At 39.4% G+C, this 16672-nt stretch overlaps 2 protein-coding genes and 5 non-coding genes across 7 annotated transcripts; 2 read left to right on the forward strand and 5 right to left on the reverse strand.

The window, feature by feature from the left end:
* Positions 1-37: 37 nt before the first annotated feature.
* Positions 38-10208, reverse strand: ttll1 (tubulin tyrosine ligase-like family, member 1). Its single transcript, XM_029462445.1, has 10 exons — positions 9761-10208; positions 9526-9647; positions 8439-8647; positions 8163-8343; positions 6764-6901; positions 6535-6643; positions 5893-6036; positions 4834-4920; positions 3860-4023; positions 38-1929 (listed from the first exon to the last, which is right to left on the reverse strand). The coding sequence occupies exons 2-10, from the start codon at positions 9636-9638 to the stop codon at positions 1800-1802; spliced, it is 1275 nt and encodes a 424-aa protein (XP_029318305.1). The 5' UTR covers positions 9639-9647; positions 9761-10208; the 3' UTR covers positions 38-1799.
* On the forward strand, positions 2106-2192 carry trnay-gua (transfer RNA tyrosine (anticodon GUA)). The gene is given in 2 exon segments: positions 2106-2142; positions 2157-2192. It is a non-coding gene; the product is annotated as a tRNA-Tyr (tRNA).
* Positions 2733-2819, forward strand: trnay-gua (transfer RNA tyrosine (anticodon GUA)). Its single transcript is given in 2 exon segments — positions 2733-2769; positions 2784-2819. It is a non-coding gene; the product is annotated as a tRNA-Tyr (tRNA).
* trnay-gua (transfer RNA tyrosine (anticodon GUA)) lies at positions 3355-3441 on the reverse strand. The gene is given in 2 exon segments: positions 3355-3390; positions 3405-3441. It is a non-coding gene; the product is annotated as a tRNA-Tyr (tRNA).
* trnav-cac (transfer RNA valine (anticodon CAC)) lies at positions 3621-3693 on the reverse strand. Its single transcript has one exon. It is a non-coding gene; the product is annotated as a tRNA-Val (tRNA).
* Positions 5641-5727, reverse strand: trnay-gua (transfer RNA tyrosine (anticodon GUA)). Its single transcript is given in 2 exon segments — positions 5641-5676; positions 5691-5727. It is a non-coding gene; the product is annotated as a tRNA-Tyr (tRNA).
* A 4140-nt stretch (positions 10209-14348) lies between the features above and the next one.
* Positions 14349-16637, reverse strand: mcat (malonyl CoA:ACP acyltransferase (mitochondrial)). Its single transcript, XM_029462179.1, has 5 exons — positions 16042-16637; positions 15734-15821; positions 15424-15641; positions 15126-15263; positions 14349-14737 (listed from the first exon to the last, which is right to left on the reverse strand). Exons 1-5 carry the CDS (start codon positions 16462-16464, stop codon positions 14462-14464), a joined length of 1143 nt encoding a protein of 380 aa, XP_029318039.1. The 5' UTR covers positions 16465-16637; the 3' UTR covers positions 14349-14461.
* Between the last annotated feature and the right edge of the window lie 35 nt (positions 16638-16672).

A 16672-nucleotide genomic window follows, 5' to 3' on the forward strand; every position in this document is an offset into this window, starting at 1 on the left:
CACACTCACCCACCACATCACAAACATATTTTCCCACTCTCAAATGAACATTGTTTATTGTCAAGGCAGCACCAATATGGATATATTATTGGAAGGTAAATACAAACTAAAAGAAAACAATGCATTTCTCATACAGAGAGACCTCAGGACTGCAAAGCTAAAAACAGAAACACTTTGTGTCATGTACACAACACAAAGTGCACAGTTTATAATAACAACCTGTAATGGGAACCTAGCATGATGTCGGCCAAGTTACTTATTTGACTGCCGGACACACCTCAGAGTTAAATTAATCTCTCAGTAAATTTGGTCAGGATATGCATGTCTTCCAGCCAAACAATGACTAATACAGATCAGATGGTTAGGGGGAGTTTGGTTAGAGATCACACACCAACATATATGGCTTACACAATAAACTGCTGTTCTGCATGTAGTAACCAGCTCCAGGATGAAACAACAAGGTAGAGGTTGTGGGGGAGTGTCAAACTTTCAAGGTCAAGGAACAGTGCCATGCAGAGGCTTACTTTACTGCAAGTAACAGCAGGAACATAAAGGTCATTTGGCTTTTGAAGGATTGACCTCTGATTAATCTAAACTCCAGACAGATTAGATTCCTCAAAGGCTATAGGGCCCCTTACCACAGCAACACAACAAAAAAAACCTATTCCATTACATTACATAATCAATAGAGGACTTTCCTCCAGCTTGTTATTTCAAATCAAGAATAAACTATTTAACTTCACAAAGCTCCAAATGGAGTCTATATCAGAGCAGGGCGGAACAAGGTTGAATCAGCATCAGCATACTGAGACACCTCTTTCTTAAAAATCCCTCCAAACATTACTTAAGTGATGCATTCTTTCCAATGGCGTTAAAAGCTAAAGCTGCGTGTATCTGTTTTTTTTCTGCATGATGTTTAAAAATACCACAATGTATTGTGAAAAAAGCAACTCAAATACAGAAGCCCTACTTCAGCGTATCATCAAGGTAGATGCTAACTCATCAGTGGTGTAGCAGGTGTACCAAAACATATTAGTATTCAAGATTTTAGATGTGCAGCAGATATGACCTCAGTGGTCCAACTCAAAATGCGACATATCTATTTAACATTCAAGCGAAAATAATGTCATAAAGTGCACTGAATACAATCTTAATGAAACCACCCCTGCATATGCATACTGATAATAAACATAAAAAAAAAACACTATTGAATTTTTGGAGCCTATACACATTTATCAGTATATAATATTTGTATACCCTTTGTACTAGTTAGATATCTTTTCCCTCCATTTTCCTTTTTAGCACCTGTGTGGTGGGCCAAGTTAAAGTGTCAGGACTCTGTAATCATGCATAGTTCAGGTTGTTTTAATCCTCCTTTTTTCCACGTTGGATTGTAATACCATTGATGTATATAACATACAACTTTCTTGTCATTTGTGTAGTTGTCATCTTCTTTTTGACTTTCCTCTCCAAAGGTTTCATCCACTTTTTCCTTATCTTCACAGGGATCTTGGGTTTGGGTGCGAGCTGCTGTTGGTGCTGCTGTTGAGACATTGACCCCACCAACACAATGTCTACATTTTAAGTTACTCATTCATACAAACTGCGACAAACTCCGGCCTTTAAACTTTCCAAATATGACCACATTGTTGATTTTCCTCCCCTTCAGCAGTAGGGTAGTCGCCCCCTGTGAACTCGAATAGCTGGGATAAGAAAGCAAAAACTTTTTTATCCCCTGTGCCCCACTGTTGGACTCTGTAATGATGTACAGGAAGTCATTAGGAGTCAGCAATGTCACCTCACTTCCAGGTGGCGGCAGCGGGGCGAACGCCTGCACTCCCCTTGTTGCCCTTTGACCCCAGGGACTGACCCGAGCGGCTCCGCAGGTCACGCTCGGCATTCTCGCTCTGTGCCTGCTCCTCGTCGTACCTGGTGACACCCAGGGGGAATCAGAGTCAGATGAATAATGTAGTGAGGAAATACGTGTGAGGGAACTTCTGTAAAATAGTGCATGTACTGTGTACTTTAACATCTAGTTTACATAGTATGTCTCTTTAGAAGCAATTCTGACCACAGGTCTGTGTCTTTTATGGCACCATAATGCCCCTTCGATAGCTCAGTTGGTAGAGCGGAGGACTGTAGAGGTTACACCAGGCATCCTTAGGTCGCTGGTTCAAATCCGGCTCGAAGGAGTAACTTTTAAGCGTTTTAACAGTTGAAAACCTGATTACAACCTTTCTTACTAAATATGACTTGTACACTAAATAATTAACTAAGTCAGTTATTAATATAGATACTGTCCTCATTTAACAACAGTTAGAATAAGGGTTAAGGAGCATATACTTCACGTTTATGACAGTATTTGTTATATTACAACAGCTCTGCAGTAGCTGATATACGACAGGTTTACACAGTATGTGTAATATAGATGTATAATTATGACAATAAAGTGGAGGTCCACAAGATGCTCATTCAGTATGGAGGATGAAAAATGACTTATCAATTAATAAATACAGGAATAAAAAAAAGGTAGAAATAAATGCATTAACAAATAAATAAAAGAATAAATAAAATTAGATTAGATCACATAAATAAACATGTCGTCTGCCAATAAGTGCCACGCTCTGAACTAAATAGTGCGGGTATTGTGTACTTTAACACCTTGTTGACACAGTAAGTCTCTGTAACAGCAGTTGACCTCTGCTCTGTGTCTTTTGTGACACAACACTGCCCCTTCGATAGCTCAGTTGGTAGAGCGGAGGACTGTAGAGGTTACACCAGGCATCCTTAGGTCGCTGGTTCAAATCCGGCTCGAAGGAGTTTGTTTTAGAAGCTAAATAATAAAGACCAGGGAGCATAATTACCTGATTAGACTTTGGATCAACAAGATTCTAAGAGTGAAATCTTTCTCTAAGCTCTATATCAGATAGTTCACTAAGGTAACAACTGTTTGTCGTGCAAAAGCAAAGAAGCATAAGTGAAGGTTCTCTGTGAAAGAGTGCAGAGTGTACCTTATTTGATAAAGTACTGTAATATACTACTACTACAAAGCACCAGAATCTTACAATGTGAAGACAGAGACCACGACGTGATTAAAACTCATACCTTCAAGCCGGATTTGAACCGGTGATCAAAGGATTACTGCGATAACCACTTCGGCTGGTACATCTACTTTTTCAAGGTGACAAAACGCACCAGAAGAAAAATGCATTTGTGCACTTTAAGGTCTCAAAGGGAGAAAGACTTAGTTAAGTAACGTAATGTACACGTCATATATAGTAAGAGTAAACCCAGTATCTGTTTATCAACTGTTGGTGTGCAGTATGTGGACTATGAGTAACGCTTAAAAGTTACTCCTTCGAGCCGGATTTGAACCAGCGACCTAAGGATGCCTGGTGTAACCTCTACAGTCCTCCGCTCTACCAACTGAGCTATCGAAGGGAGACATAAGGTGTGGCATGTAAAATCATAACCAAGCATAACAAACCGCAATAAGCACATAATATTTCTGTTAGGCACAATTCTAAATATCAATATATATAAAATATATACATGTACTGTACTTATAACATTACTTGATTTGATAAATATGATCGTGATTAGTAGCAAAAAGCAAAAACTGTTTCCGCCCGGTCTCGAACCGGGGACCTTTCGCGTGTGAGGCGAACGTGATAACCACTACACTACGGAAACCCAGTGATGCATTCAGGAACATCACGGAAAGTCATCCGTCAAGTGATATCGATCGATCACAAACAAATCAAACAGAACCAAATGCCACACACTGTACAAGTGCACTATGAGTTTAAACACTTAAAAAGCACTCCTCCATCGAAGGGTAGATTTAAACATCACTCACAGGACTTGATAGTTGCCCAGGGCCTCTCGGGGCGGACTGCGATTCCAGCGGCAGTCTGGGATGTCCCCGTTGGGCGTGACGATGTTAAGGGTGTCATTGATGAGGTTGTACTTCAGGATACGGTCGTTGGCTGTGCTGGAGGTCAGTGAGGGAGAGGCATTGACCTGAGAATGACACAAAGAAAGTGACATTTACATTTAAACAGGAAGAGATCCAGAGAGCGATCTTTGATATCAACTTCAGGGAAGAAAAGAGTTTCGTTTCTCAGCTTTTGTTATGCATTACTTGTTAATGAGAGTCGGGAATAATGAACAAAGGAAAGCATTCCTGACTAGATTTGTGGCACATGTTTTTTCAGTCCCTCACTGAGGACTGTCCATGTCCTACAATCGACTTTATGTCGCCCACAATAGATCAGATTGGAGTCTGTTTAACAGAAATAGCTCAGACCTAGCATTGAAACCCAGCAATTCAATGAGCAGTTGTCAAAATGAAATGTGGCAGCCACAAGACAAGCAGAATATGTAGAATGTAAACAAAAAAATTATACAATGATGACAGAGGCATCTTATTTTAAGTTAAAGACTAACCAACAAATAACCTGTAACAGCCTGTGTTGCTTAGTGCATACTCAGTTTGAAAACATCAACGTGTTTCAGCTGGAATAAAGCACTGGATGGGTTAAAGACACACCTTCAGCACACATTTGAATACAGGGAGGCACACATCCACATCCATCCACACACACACACACACACACACACACACACACACACACACACACACACACACACACACACACACAAAGATCAACCTCAAGAGCATTTAAAGTTGCTTAACATTGAAAGAAAAGGAACATGGGTGTCACTGTGTAAGCATGTTAACTATCTTTGGGTTGTGAAGTAAATTAAAGTCCTTTAATGTGAGTTGTAGGTATGTGTGCATGTAATAACTCCTCGTGTTTAATTACCCACCTCGATAAGCCATGGCTTGAGCTTGTCATCAATAATGATGTCATACCCGTAACACTCGAAACAGTGCTTGTCATTGTTCATTACAGGCTGAAAAAGAGAAAAGACAGAGACTGAATTAGGAACAGGAATTGACCTACTTTGTGGGTGATTATGATATGTTGGTGACATTTTAATGTAATAGAGAATGATTCAGCAGGGATGGATGTTAGTAAAAAAAACTATTAGTACTCAAAGTAGCCTGTGTGTCAAGAGCTGAGAGGGGAAGTGACTCAGATCATCATATATACTTGTCTTTTTTTATAGCCTACATGTAAAATGGTGGTTTCATCTCTATGACAAACAGAATATGGAATTATTGTTATATCTGTCTATATATCTTACATATCTGTTTTATGCTTTTCTGGTGTTTTCTTTAATTTATTTTTTATTGGTATGGATATTACCTGTTTTATACTCAATCAATTACTTTACAAATATATTATAAGTGCTTTATGAGTGAGTGGCTTTAAGATGTTTGTCCCTCTTTGTCTTTGTTTAAGTGAGCTCACTAAAACCAATTCCAATCAATCATGTTGATGGAAATAAAATAATACAATATACAAAGCCAGAAGACAATATTCAGTGATACAAATACATTTAAGCATAAATAAATATTTTTTCCACCAGCTGTTATTGTTGGTGCCACTGTAGGATCGACTTCTGTTCTGCTGCCAACAACACAGAGCACACTGCATGTGTTCCAAACAAACTGCTGTCGTTAGTTTGATTGTAGATTTTGGACTATGACTTTAAACACTTAAAAAGCACTCCTTCGAGCCGGATTTGAACCAGCGACCTAAGGATACCTGGAAGTCACACTACAGTCCTCCGCTCTACCAACTGAGCTATCGAAGGGTGTTTCACAAAGTTGCTTGTCCAGGATGAATTCATTTCTGGTATTTCCTCTACAGGCACTTAGTATATCATAGGTGCCACGGTTTGGTCAAACTTCCTAATATGTATGTAATTGTCATGTGCTGTCAGTAAAAGTAATTGTAAAAAGACTTGATGTCCACTTACAGCCACAGCCTTTAGTGACTGCACCACGATCCAGTGGATCTGGTCAAACAGTCGGCTGGTCACTTCTTTCCCTCTTGTGCTCTCTAGGTACAAACGGAGGTTACTGACCGTCCACTTGCCTCCATGGACGTGGTTGTAGTCATCCTGCGTTAAAGGTAAACAGTCTAACTAGATATTGAAATTGTTTTTTTTTCACATTGAGTTCTGTTGCAAAAGATGTACAGATAAGCTTTAAGAGGAATATTATTACCTGGAATTCATCAGCCAGTGTCTTGGATCTAGTCAGTAGAAGTTATATCATTTTGTAAAACTATAACTGTAGCGAAAAGAACACATTGAAAAAATATAACCTGCTTCAATTTAAAGTGGCACTCCACCGATTTCAGACATTAACTTTAGTATCTTCTAAATTTCAATTATCGGGATAATGAATATCCTCACATGAGTGACTTGAGAAAGCCGTCTAGCTAGAGATGGTATGTGTGATGTAATAATAATATTTGTCAGGATATTGCGGCCTCTGCTGCTTAGAACACCCCTAACTTTATGAAAGTGGAAGAGTGAATTGGTGGAATGCCCCTTTAAAACACTGAGTTCTATGTAATAACAATCCCTACTAGCCATAACAAACTACAGAATTACCCCATGTTTTTGGATGGCCACATTAGTGAGGTGAACAAACATGTTGTCCAGTTCACTGGTGCTGGGTGTGTACTTGACTGTGCAGAACCTACAGAAGCCGAGCTTGTACCTGAGGATCAAAACACAGAAAGCGAATAATCAATAGTTGCAAATTATGTAAATGACATCAGCTGACAGGAAGTAGTCATGGATCCAAGCTGTTGCCTAAAAATATAAATGCAGGGCTCACATGTAGCATTTTAGAGGCCGATATGTCGTCACCAGAACGTAGAGACGCAGGTCAAACTTCTTCCCTCCTATCAGCAGAGGATTGTCGATGTACAGGGAGATAACGTAGGCCTCCTTGCCGCTATTAGCTGCTACAAACCTGAGGGCAAAAACCAGGAAGCATCAGCAAATCACATACTGCTGACAAAACGATCACTACCAGTTTTGGATGTTTACCTGGGAATCAAATGCTCATTTAATAGATTCTACAGCTCACGCCAATCAAAATATTCAAATAATGAGAACTTATAGAGTGCTGCAGGGATAACGTATTTTGGTAGGCCGACCTGGAAGGTCCAAGGTACAGTAAAAACAGAACATACGGCAGCATGCAAATCTATGTAAAGAGTCACCTCCCCACATGTAATGATGATGTCTTGATGATGATAATCCTTCTCCTGACTTACAAAGCAATTAATGGTCAGGCTCCAGCATATCTTAAAGATATCATAGTACCTTATAAACCAACTAGAGCATTGCGCTCCCAGACTGCAGGGTTACTTGTGGTTCCTAGAGTCTCTAAGAGTACAATAGGAGCCAGAGCCTTCAGCTATCGAGCTCCTCTCCAGTGGAACCAGCTTCCAGTTTGTGTTCGGGATGGCAGACACCCTCTCCACATTTAAGAGCAGGCTAAAGACTTTCCTTTTTGATAAAGCTTATAGTTAGGGCTGGCTCAGGTTTGCCCTGGATCAGCCCCTAGTTATGCTGCTATAGGCTTAGACTGCCGGGGGACACCTCCCTGCTCTCCTCCTTCTCTTCCTCTCTCCTCCCCTCTCTCTTCTCCTCTCATCTGTATGCATTTATGTAAATGAATGTTACTAACATAGCATCCGGGGCATCATCCCCGGAGTTTCTGTGTCTCATGTGGCAGGTTGCCACTGATAAAGTTTACGTCAGGATCATGAATCGTGGCTGCGCCTGCTGCCCTGGATCCTGCTGGACACCGGGAAGCCTTATTGACATTTTCCTGGATTCATCCAAACTTTCTCTTTTTCAACACAACATCATTTTCTGTCAAATGTTGTATTTGTACTATGTTGTTTATCCTGTACACACAACATCTATTGCACGTCTGTCCGTCCTGGGAGAGGGATCCCTCCTCAGTTGCTTCCATTTTTCCCCCTTTAATTATGGGGTTTCTTTTAGGAAGTTTTTCCTTGTGCGATGCGAGGGTCTAAGTACAGAGGGTCTAAGGACAGAGGGTCTAAGTACAGAGGGTCTAAGGACAGAGGGTCTAAGGACAGAGGGTCTAAGGACAGAGGGTGTCGTAACCTGTACAGTCTGTAAAGCACACTGAGACAAATGTATAATTTGTGATATTGGGCTATATAAATACATTTGATTTGATTTGCGTAACTCACGTGGAGGTGCGGCTGTCTCTGGACCATTTTTTGATCTGGGACAGTTTGTTGATGAGGAAGATGCCTTTGCCCTGAGCCTTCCCGCAGGGCTTCATGATCCAAGTGCTGGACGGGTTCTTGCGGTACTCCTCCACAAAGAGATTATAATCGGCGGGGAGCATGAACGTCACAGGGACAAAATCTGCACAAAGCAAAGAGAAAATAGTTTCAGCTTTGTAAGGAAAGAAATGTGTGGATTTTTACACTCATCCCTCCCGTCAGCACTCGAATGGATACCTAAATAAATGTATTTCCCGTTCTCGTCCTTCTCTGCCAGTGGACTGCTTTCCTTCTCCAGCTCCTTGCGGTAGCGTTTGATGTTCTTGATCATCAGGTCCTTCCTTGTCAGCTCGTAATGGTTGGGGAAGTGGTTAACCATCTGTTCATCTGACAGGCGGTAGCCGGTGTCCACGCTGAACACATTTCTGATGGTCTGGATGCTCATCCTACACATGGGTACAAATAAACCTGCATTAAGGTGATCTAGAGTTTGGGCCTGGAAGTAGGCTTGGTGATGTAATTATTACTGATTTAATGACTAGAACAGGATCAACATGCACTCTGTTTGCAGCTGAAAAAAAGTCCTTTATTCTTCTATTCTACTAAATTTCGAAAGGCATATATTGTCGTTTTTATTACAGTGGTTTTCAATCTTTTTGGCTTGTGTGACGCTTAACAATAAAGCAGTGTCTAGTTGGCGCACTGTCACGTTTCGGATGTCTGTTTCACCAAGGAGACGTCTCAAAAGGTGTCATTTATGTGACTCTTCCAGGTCCAAAGAGTTAAAATGATCCAATGTTTCACAAAAAGAGCAAAGATTAAAGGAATGTACAAACAATAGATGTAAGAGGTACGTTTTTACTTCTTCCCTACCTCGTGATTATCTCACAGATTTATCTTGTGACCATTAGGATGGAGTGGTTTTTTTTAAAATATTTTTTTATTGTCATGTTCAAAATACAATATGTATGAGCCAGGCTCAAAGATACCATTTTACAAAAACAAATACATTACAACAAAAAAGGACAGAAAATACTAAGTAGAATAAACATTAAGACTTTAAAAACAGCAGAAAATAAAACGAAGACTCATTATACCAAAAGTAAAAACTAGCTAGTATGTATCTATCATACAAGTTCAAGAATACATATTTGCTTTTATAATAAAATTGTGATTTTTAAGTAGGTATTCATTTGTATTTTACATTGCATTTCACTTATAAATTATGAGTAATTGTTCCACTTCTGCCTGTTAATGGTGCTTGGAGAGTATAATATCCAAGGACTAAAGAGTCAGGTGTAATGGGGATAAGGTGTAAACCTACCAGTAGAAATTCCAGTCGTCGTTTTCGGTGACATGAGTCCATTCCCTCTTCTCAAAGTTGTTGATGAGCACTGATTTCTCAATATCTGTCACCCACTTCACCTTACCGGCCATGGTGCCTCCCTTTAGGGTGGAGCAAAAAGCGGTTAACAGATAGGACTCTTATCAAGATAGCAACACTGTACAGAAAAAAGAGAAAATGCATGCAGCTACCATGCAGCAAAGCAGTCACCTACCTGCAAATCAATGTCAGGAAACAGCCAGTCATCAGCCTCAGCTAGTAGCCAGGCTGGCTCTGTTAGCAAGCTGCTGAACCCACCCAGGACTTCTGCAGAGGTTGCTGGGCGGACATCACCCAGTCAGTGATGCAATCTCATCAGACTGTCGTTAGCTAGCTAAACTCATAGCGAAACACGTCAATAGCTCAAACTCACGTCAAATAACGGTTTCTATGTTGGCGGTTTTATTGCTAACAAGCTAGCATTTATCTGCGTCGTGAAGCTGGACACAGTGACGAAACGTCCAAACTACTCCTTCACAATACAATTAGTAGCTATTAAAACGTAATAGCATATGCGATAAGCTTACAATGCGACGTAATTACAATTTTAAATGTTTTCTTTTAACAAGAAATGTCTCAAAACGTTTAACGACGTCGGTATGGGCTTGGTCCTTCCGGGAGAATAACCTAGCAACGGAGGACGCAGTGGTCTCATTGCAGGATGTCGTTACCACCGCGTACCAGCAGGGGGCAGTGTTGAGCTGCATGTGCAGTTTATAATACACACGTGCACGTTTTCCATAAAACATTATCATTTGTAATATATTCTGTTAATATATTAGAAACCGTCCAAATCAAAGCAAAGTACATTTTGTCATTATATACTCTATGTACAGGTGTTATGGTACACAATGCACAAAATGCCATTAATAATTTAAGGAACATGCACAACATGGGTGACAGACACAATTATTATTATTATTATTATTAGAATATATAAAATAGTAAAAATGTAATACTATATGGATACTACGTTTTTTCTATCTACAAATGTGGTTTAATGTGCATACATTGGGAGAATATGTACAGTATGCTTTGACTGACAGTGAATGCTAATGTGTATTTGCATATTTTAGACCTCTCGTGACTGATTAACTGTAATGAATATTATTTTAAATTGTATGTCAATTGTGAGCCTAATTAAAGTTTTTTTTGACCAATTAGAGTATGTGTCTGTCTTAGCAATGACATGTGATGCAAATGCATAAACACCTTCCACACACATTGAAACAAGTCTGAAGTATTTTACTGTTATTATTAGTATGAGCAGATATTTAAGAAATCCTGTCCTTAAACCAAAACTGAATCTTCTGTTTGATGCTGCTCATGTCACCCCCTGGTTGTCAGTCTTGGCAACAGCCTGTAAAGGCGTGGCCAGTCATATTTGTGGCAGTTACCTGAGAGCAACAAGATTAAAGGACGCTGCTGTAAGTACACGAAGAAAAACTTAATATTTCTTTATTTTTATTACTTACAAAAACATTTAAATGATTATGTCCATATATGTATTACAGGGCGGCGTCTACTTTAATCTACACAGAAGGTAGGTTTACTTTCATTTCTTATTTTTTATTGTGCTTGCACCTGTTCTACTGTCCGTTAGCGTTTATATCCGTTTAATATCTAATTATATTATTTCAACATGATACAATATACTTGTTCATTTGTAAATGTAGTTAATCATTTTAAAAAATCTATTCATATCTTTGTGTAATTGAAAACTTGTGATCTTCAAAACGACCTTTGTTTTCTTTGGGTGAGAAGGATGACTTCATCTCTTTGTTATGACAATATGGAAAATGACTTTAGTCTATCACACGATTAAAACTCTTCCGGGTATTAGTCTAGATATAACAGCTATGATTATATTGTTGAGGTTCTCACATTTAAAGCTTTATTTTGATGGTATTCTTGTCATCAAATTGGCTTTAACACTGTAAAGATAAATCTATATAATTACACACATGAACACTTTTTGTTCTATACTTTTAGAATAAAAAAACAAAATACAAAGTCTATAACTAAATTACTTAGAGCAATTTATGTTTTATTTCTTCTTGGTAGGGCAATAGGGGCAGTTTGGTTTATTTGAGTTATGGAAATGGTGCATTTGCATTTAAGGCACGAGTGCAGGTACAACAGGAACTGCTCTGAGCACAGGGAATACACCTGATCCTTGGCTCAAATAACACGTTATAAATCTGTTAATAAAGGTAGATTAGATGCATTCTTGCATAAACTAGTCGTAAACATACACACTTTTGTTGATGTATACAGTAATAAGTCGGCTACAACCACCCAACAGATGATGTCATCTCTTCAAATCAGGAAGAGCCTGTTTTATCTACCTGGATTCTCTCCCCAGTAACACAGCCACCACCTATCCTAGTCACATGAGCCAGTGTTTACACAGCCTGTTTATGAACATTCGGGAGTCAAGCAGCAAAACACTTTTAAACCATGGAGCCTTTCCCTGTCCTGCATTGCTGGTGAAGCTCTAAGAACTTTCTCCCACGTATACTGATATGAATAATTTGAATAATACCGGTTTGTCTTCTCAGAAAACAAAGATGGTTGAACAAACAAGACAGCCGAGTCGTGTCGTCTCCCTCCAGGCTGGACCTGGGGGAGTGGACACTGACGCCCTGTTTGACATAAACCTCAGGTACAATACAGGCCCTTCCCCAGATTATTCATTACAACATACAGCTCAGACAGACCACATGGGATCAGTTGTAACAAAAATAAGTAATAAGTACTTAAGTACAATTTGGAGGTACTTGTATGTCACTTGAGTATTTCCATTTCCTGCAACTTTATGATTCTACTTCACAAAAATTTAGAGTCAAATATTGTACTTCTTACCCCACTACATTGATTTATTAACTTGCACTGTGTATTATTATTATTATTATTATTATTATTATTATTATTATTATTATTATTATTATTATTATTATTACTATTACTATTATTATTATTATTATTATTATTACTATTATTATTATTATTATTACTATTATTACTATTATTATTATTATTATTACTATGATTACTATTATTATTATTATTACTATTATTATTACTATTATTATTATTATTACTGTTATTATTACTATTACTATTATTATTATTACTATTATTATTATTATTATTACTATTATTATTACTAGTATTATTATTATTATTATTACTATGATTATTACTATTATTATTATTACTATTATTATTATTATTATTATTATTATTATTATTATTACTGTTATTATTATTATTATTACTATTATTATTATTACTATTATTATTATTATTACTATTATTATTACTATTATTATTGTTACTATTATTATTATTATTATTATTATTACTATTATTATTATTACTATTATTATTATTATTATTATTGGTTTCGATAAACTTGGTGAAAATCACAACATACCCAGCAATATATAAAGTAATGATAAAAAGTTCAACATTAAAGTAATGAACACATTAATGCATCAATAATTATAATCCAAAAACATATTATTCACTAAGTACTTTTGCTCTTTTTTGCAAAATGTCACCACATACAGACGATCTTCCTTGTGTTAACAGCAACATTGTGATAATCTTGGTAACTGAACAAGAGTCATGTCTGGTTTCACTTCAGGATAAATGCCAGGGCTGCACGGGCCTTTGGGAGCCAGTTGGCTGCAATTGGAGACCAGCTGGATCGAGAGTGGGCCAGCAGACAGCCCAACTGGCTACGAACTCCTCTCCACATGCTGAGACCCGCTCAGGCTCTGACCAGGACCATATATCGGTAAAACATCTGAGCAAAAAACATCCATCTCAACAGCTTTTACGTGACTGGCTGTTAAGACATTGGTGTTGTTCTCTCCAGGGATATCCACAGGCAGTTATGGGGCTTCCAGGGCCTGTCTGCAGCGGTGAAGGCCTGGATAGCAAGCACTGCGCCTGGGCAGGGGATCCTCAGAGCTGACGCCTGGACATCCTGGGTAACACTTGTTCTCTGTCGTATTCTATCCGTGTCTCAAGTGACCTTTTGCTACCCAATACCAACAGGGTTCGTGTACAGCAAGAAAAACTCAATAATAAATGATTAAAAGAACAATTTCACTTACATTTTCTTTCATTTCACAGGTGTTCAATTTGAAACCAGTAACCTGCACTGGCTGGACCAGAGGAGCTCTGGTGACTGTGGCGCTGGTGGCTGCAGTGACCATTTTCAGTGCACTGTGGGGGGAATAGAAAGCCTGAAAGGGGCCATAAGCAGGTCTTTTCATGGTCTTTCAAGGTCTTTATATGAATCACTATTCTTGCTAACTGATTTGTTTCTGCAGTTTACTTTTACTTCTCTTTTTTTTTATATACTATTTTAATGATGTATTGAATTTGACACTATATGACCAGAAACAGGAGTTAAATTTGTTCTGTAAAATTTGTCAAGGGATGTGAAAATTGTTTAAAATTCGGTTATACAGTGTTGCCCAAAGAGATGGTCAGCGTATTGTAGCAGTGACATGTTGGTTCACAGTGTATTAATGTCAAAATGTTTCCCATGACTGGACTGTTGCTGGCCTGCAGTCTTTTTTTTATCATCCAGATTAGTTTCTTACAGGTTTAAGAGGCCACATTTTTTACAAATGATATGTAGCCTGGCTCAATATAAAATAAAAGGGAGCTGGACTTTCTGCTGCAGATTTGACCATGCTTTTTCATGCGATGCAAATAAACTTCTAAATTACAACATTTTGTAGTCTCATTAATAAAAAAATATTTAATAACATGATAATAATACACAAACAAGACCATAAGAAGCAACCACAGGAGCTTGCAGGTTTAACATGTGTTACTGGACGTGTCCACGTTATTAGTCCTCTTCATCATTGGTGACTTCCACATGTTCGTACGTACTGAAGGCCTTCCTGTTGCACCTTTGAAGTGTGGCACCGAGCTGCTTTCCCGGGCCGACCTCGTAGGTGTAAGGGAACTTCAGTCCCTGCGCCCTCTCGTAGATCTCGTGCAGAGTTTGCTCCCACTTCACAGGCGACACCAGCTGCTTCACCAGCTGCCTGCGCATGTGGCTCTCGTTCATGTAGCGTTTGCCGTCCACGTTGGAGTACACGCTGATCTCGGGACAACGGACCTGAACGGGAGAGAAATCTAGATTTGAGATGAAACTAACTAAAAAATCGGTCATGGCGTGAGACTTTTCCAAGAGTGATGGATGGCCATTGGTGAGATTTGAAATTATTATGTCAGTGGAGGAAATTCATTAATATTAAAAGCATAAAAAAACATCAAATCCATCTGGAATCAACAAATATTTTTGCATTTTTTGCACAAAAACAGTACAAGGGATAGATATGCACATCTGTATTACAGGTTTTGTAAATTAGAAGTCTTTTCAGATTGTTATTTTAGAGCAGCTCTTCCAGAAGTGGGTGACGATTACATTAAATACATCAAAATGCAAGACGAGCAATCCATAAACATAGCAATCATCATATTAACATAACACCATGACCACTGACCTCCACCTGTCTGAGCACCTCTCTGAGGGGTTCAGTCGCTGACCTCATCAGCTCAGTGTGAAAAGCTCCGCTGACTGGGAGACTTTTGGTCCTCACAAACTTGAGAGGTTTTGAGTTTTCATGCAGGAAATCCAGAGCCTGAGAAATGAAAAGGGTATCACAAGTCTGAAACAGGGCTATGAAAAGTCGTAAGATCTTTTTCACAGATGTATATCACTGTCATTTAAATAAAACAACAAGGATTTGTGGTTAATGTGTTTCTGTTCATAGCTGTATTTTGGATAATAATGCTCCATACCTTTTGGTGCCCTGCGATAACCCTGCCCTCAGGGAACAGATAGTTGGCCACAGAGCAGACGGGCTCCTCGATCCCCAGGCTCGTGCAGTGCTCTCTAGCCTGCATGCAGGCCTGTTTAAACTGCGTCTGCGGTCTACCGATGACTGACATCATCCCACTAGGAACCAGCTCTGATGCTTTCTGCATGGCCTCTGCGCGAACCTTCACCACATACAGAGCTACAAGACACAGAGGGTAGTAATATACACAACATATTTACTTTTACCTGAGCAACATCTTTGTCATGTACAAGTTAAGAAACAAAATGTACCTTCGGCAAAGTCTATTGCACCAGAAAAAACCAAGGCAGCAAATTCTCCAACGCTGAAACCTGCAGCAGCAACACACATCTCAATGGCCTGGGGACGAAAGTGTTACATAACAAACAACATAAGATGCATTGTTATAAATTAAACTGTCCAACAGCATATTAAGTTCCTAACATTAACACTTAATATAGCACTATGTTAAGTAATACAAATGTGCCACCCTTTTACTTTTGGTATATATATATAGTATAGTATAGTATCACCACTGCAAATTACAATACGATTATAGATTATTCGACTCATCAGACACCTCGGGGTTTTCGTGGTTGAGCCTCTCCACCGCAGCCAGTGAGGTGACGAAGACTGCCGGCTGACAGTGAACCGTCTTCATCAGCTCCTTCTCGGGTCCCTGCAGGCACAGAGACAGCAGGTCGTACCCGAGGACCTTCTGGGCCACCGCGAACATCTCTTTAACGTTAGGGTACTGCAAAAGTCCTCTACCCATGCCCACAAACTGGCTGCCCTGGCCGGGGAAGAGGAAGACAGAGCAGTCGGTGGGGGCTTTCCTGGGTCTCCGTTGTTCCGGCGGGGGAGCGGGGGTTTCGGGCGGAGGGTGGTGAGTTCCATCCGGGGAGCCGGGCTGGTAGGTGGACAGTCTCCTGCTCACAGAGACCAGCGACCTGACCTTCCCTCTGCAGGCTGCTGTCATCCTGACACACACTGATGCCAACATGGCGTCAACTAATGAGGTCTTCACGGGTTAAGAAAGACCCATATTCTGCCTGGACAAATATATGTAATGTGTAATAATATGTCATGTATGTAATTATTACACGACAAACCAAACTGTGAGGCTGACAGTCAGCATGAGACAGTCATGAGAGCTGCCATGTTAACCGAGTTCACGAAGAGTTGAATTTATTTATTTTGCTTCCGGTTCA

The sequence above is a fragment of the Cottoperca gobio genome, chromosome 23 (assembly GCF_900634415.1).
Source record: "Cottoperca gobio chromosome 23, fCotGob3.1, whole genome shotgun sequence".
In the NCBI taxonomy this organism is placed as follows: Eukaryota; Metazoa; Chordata; class Actinopteri; order Perciformes; family Bovichtidae; genus Cottoperca; species Cottoperca gobio.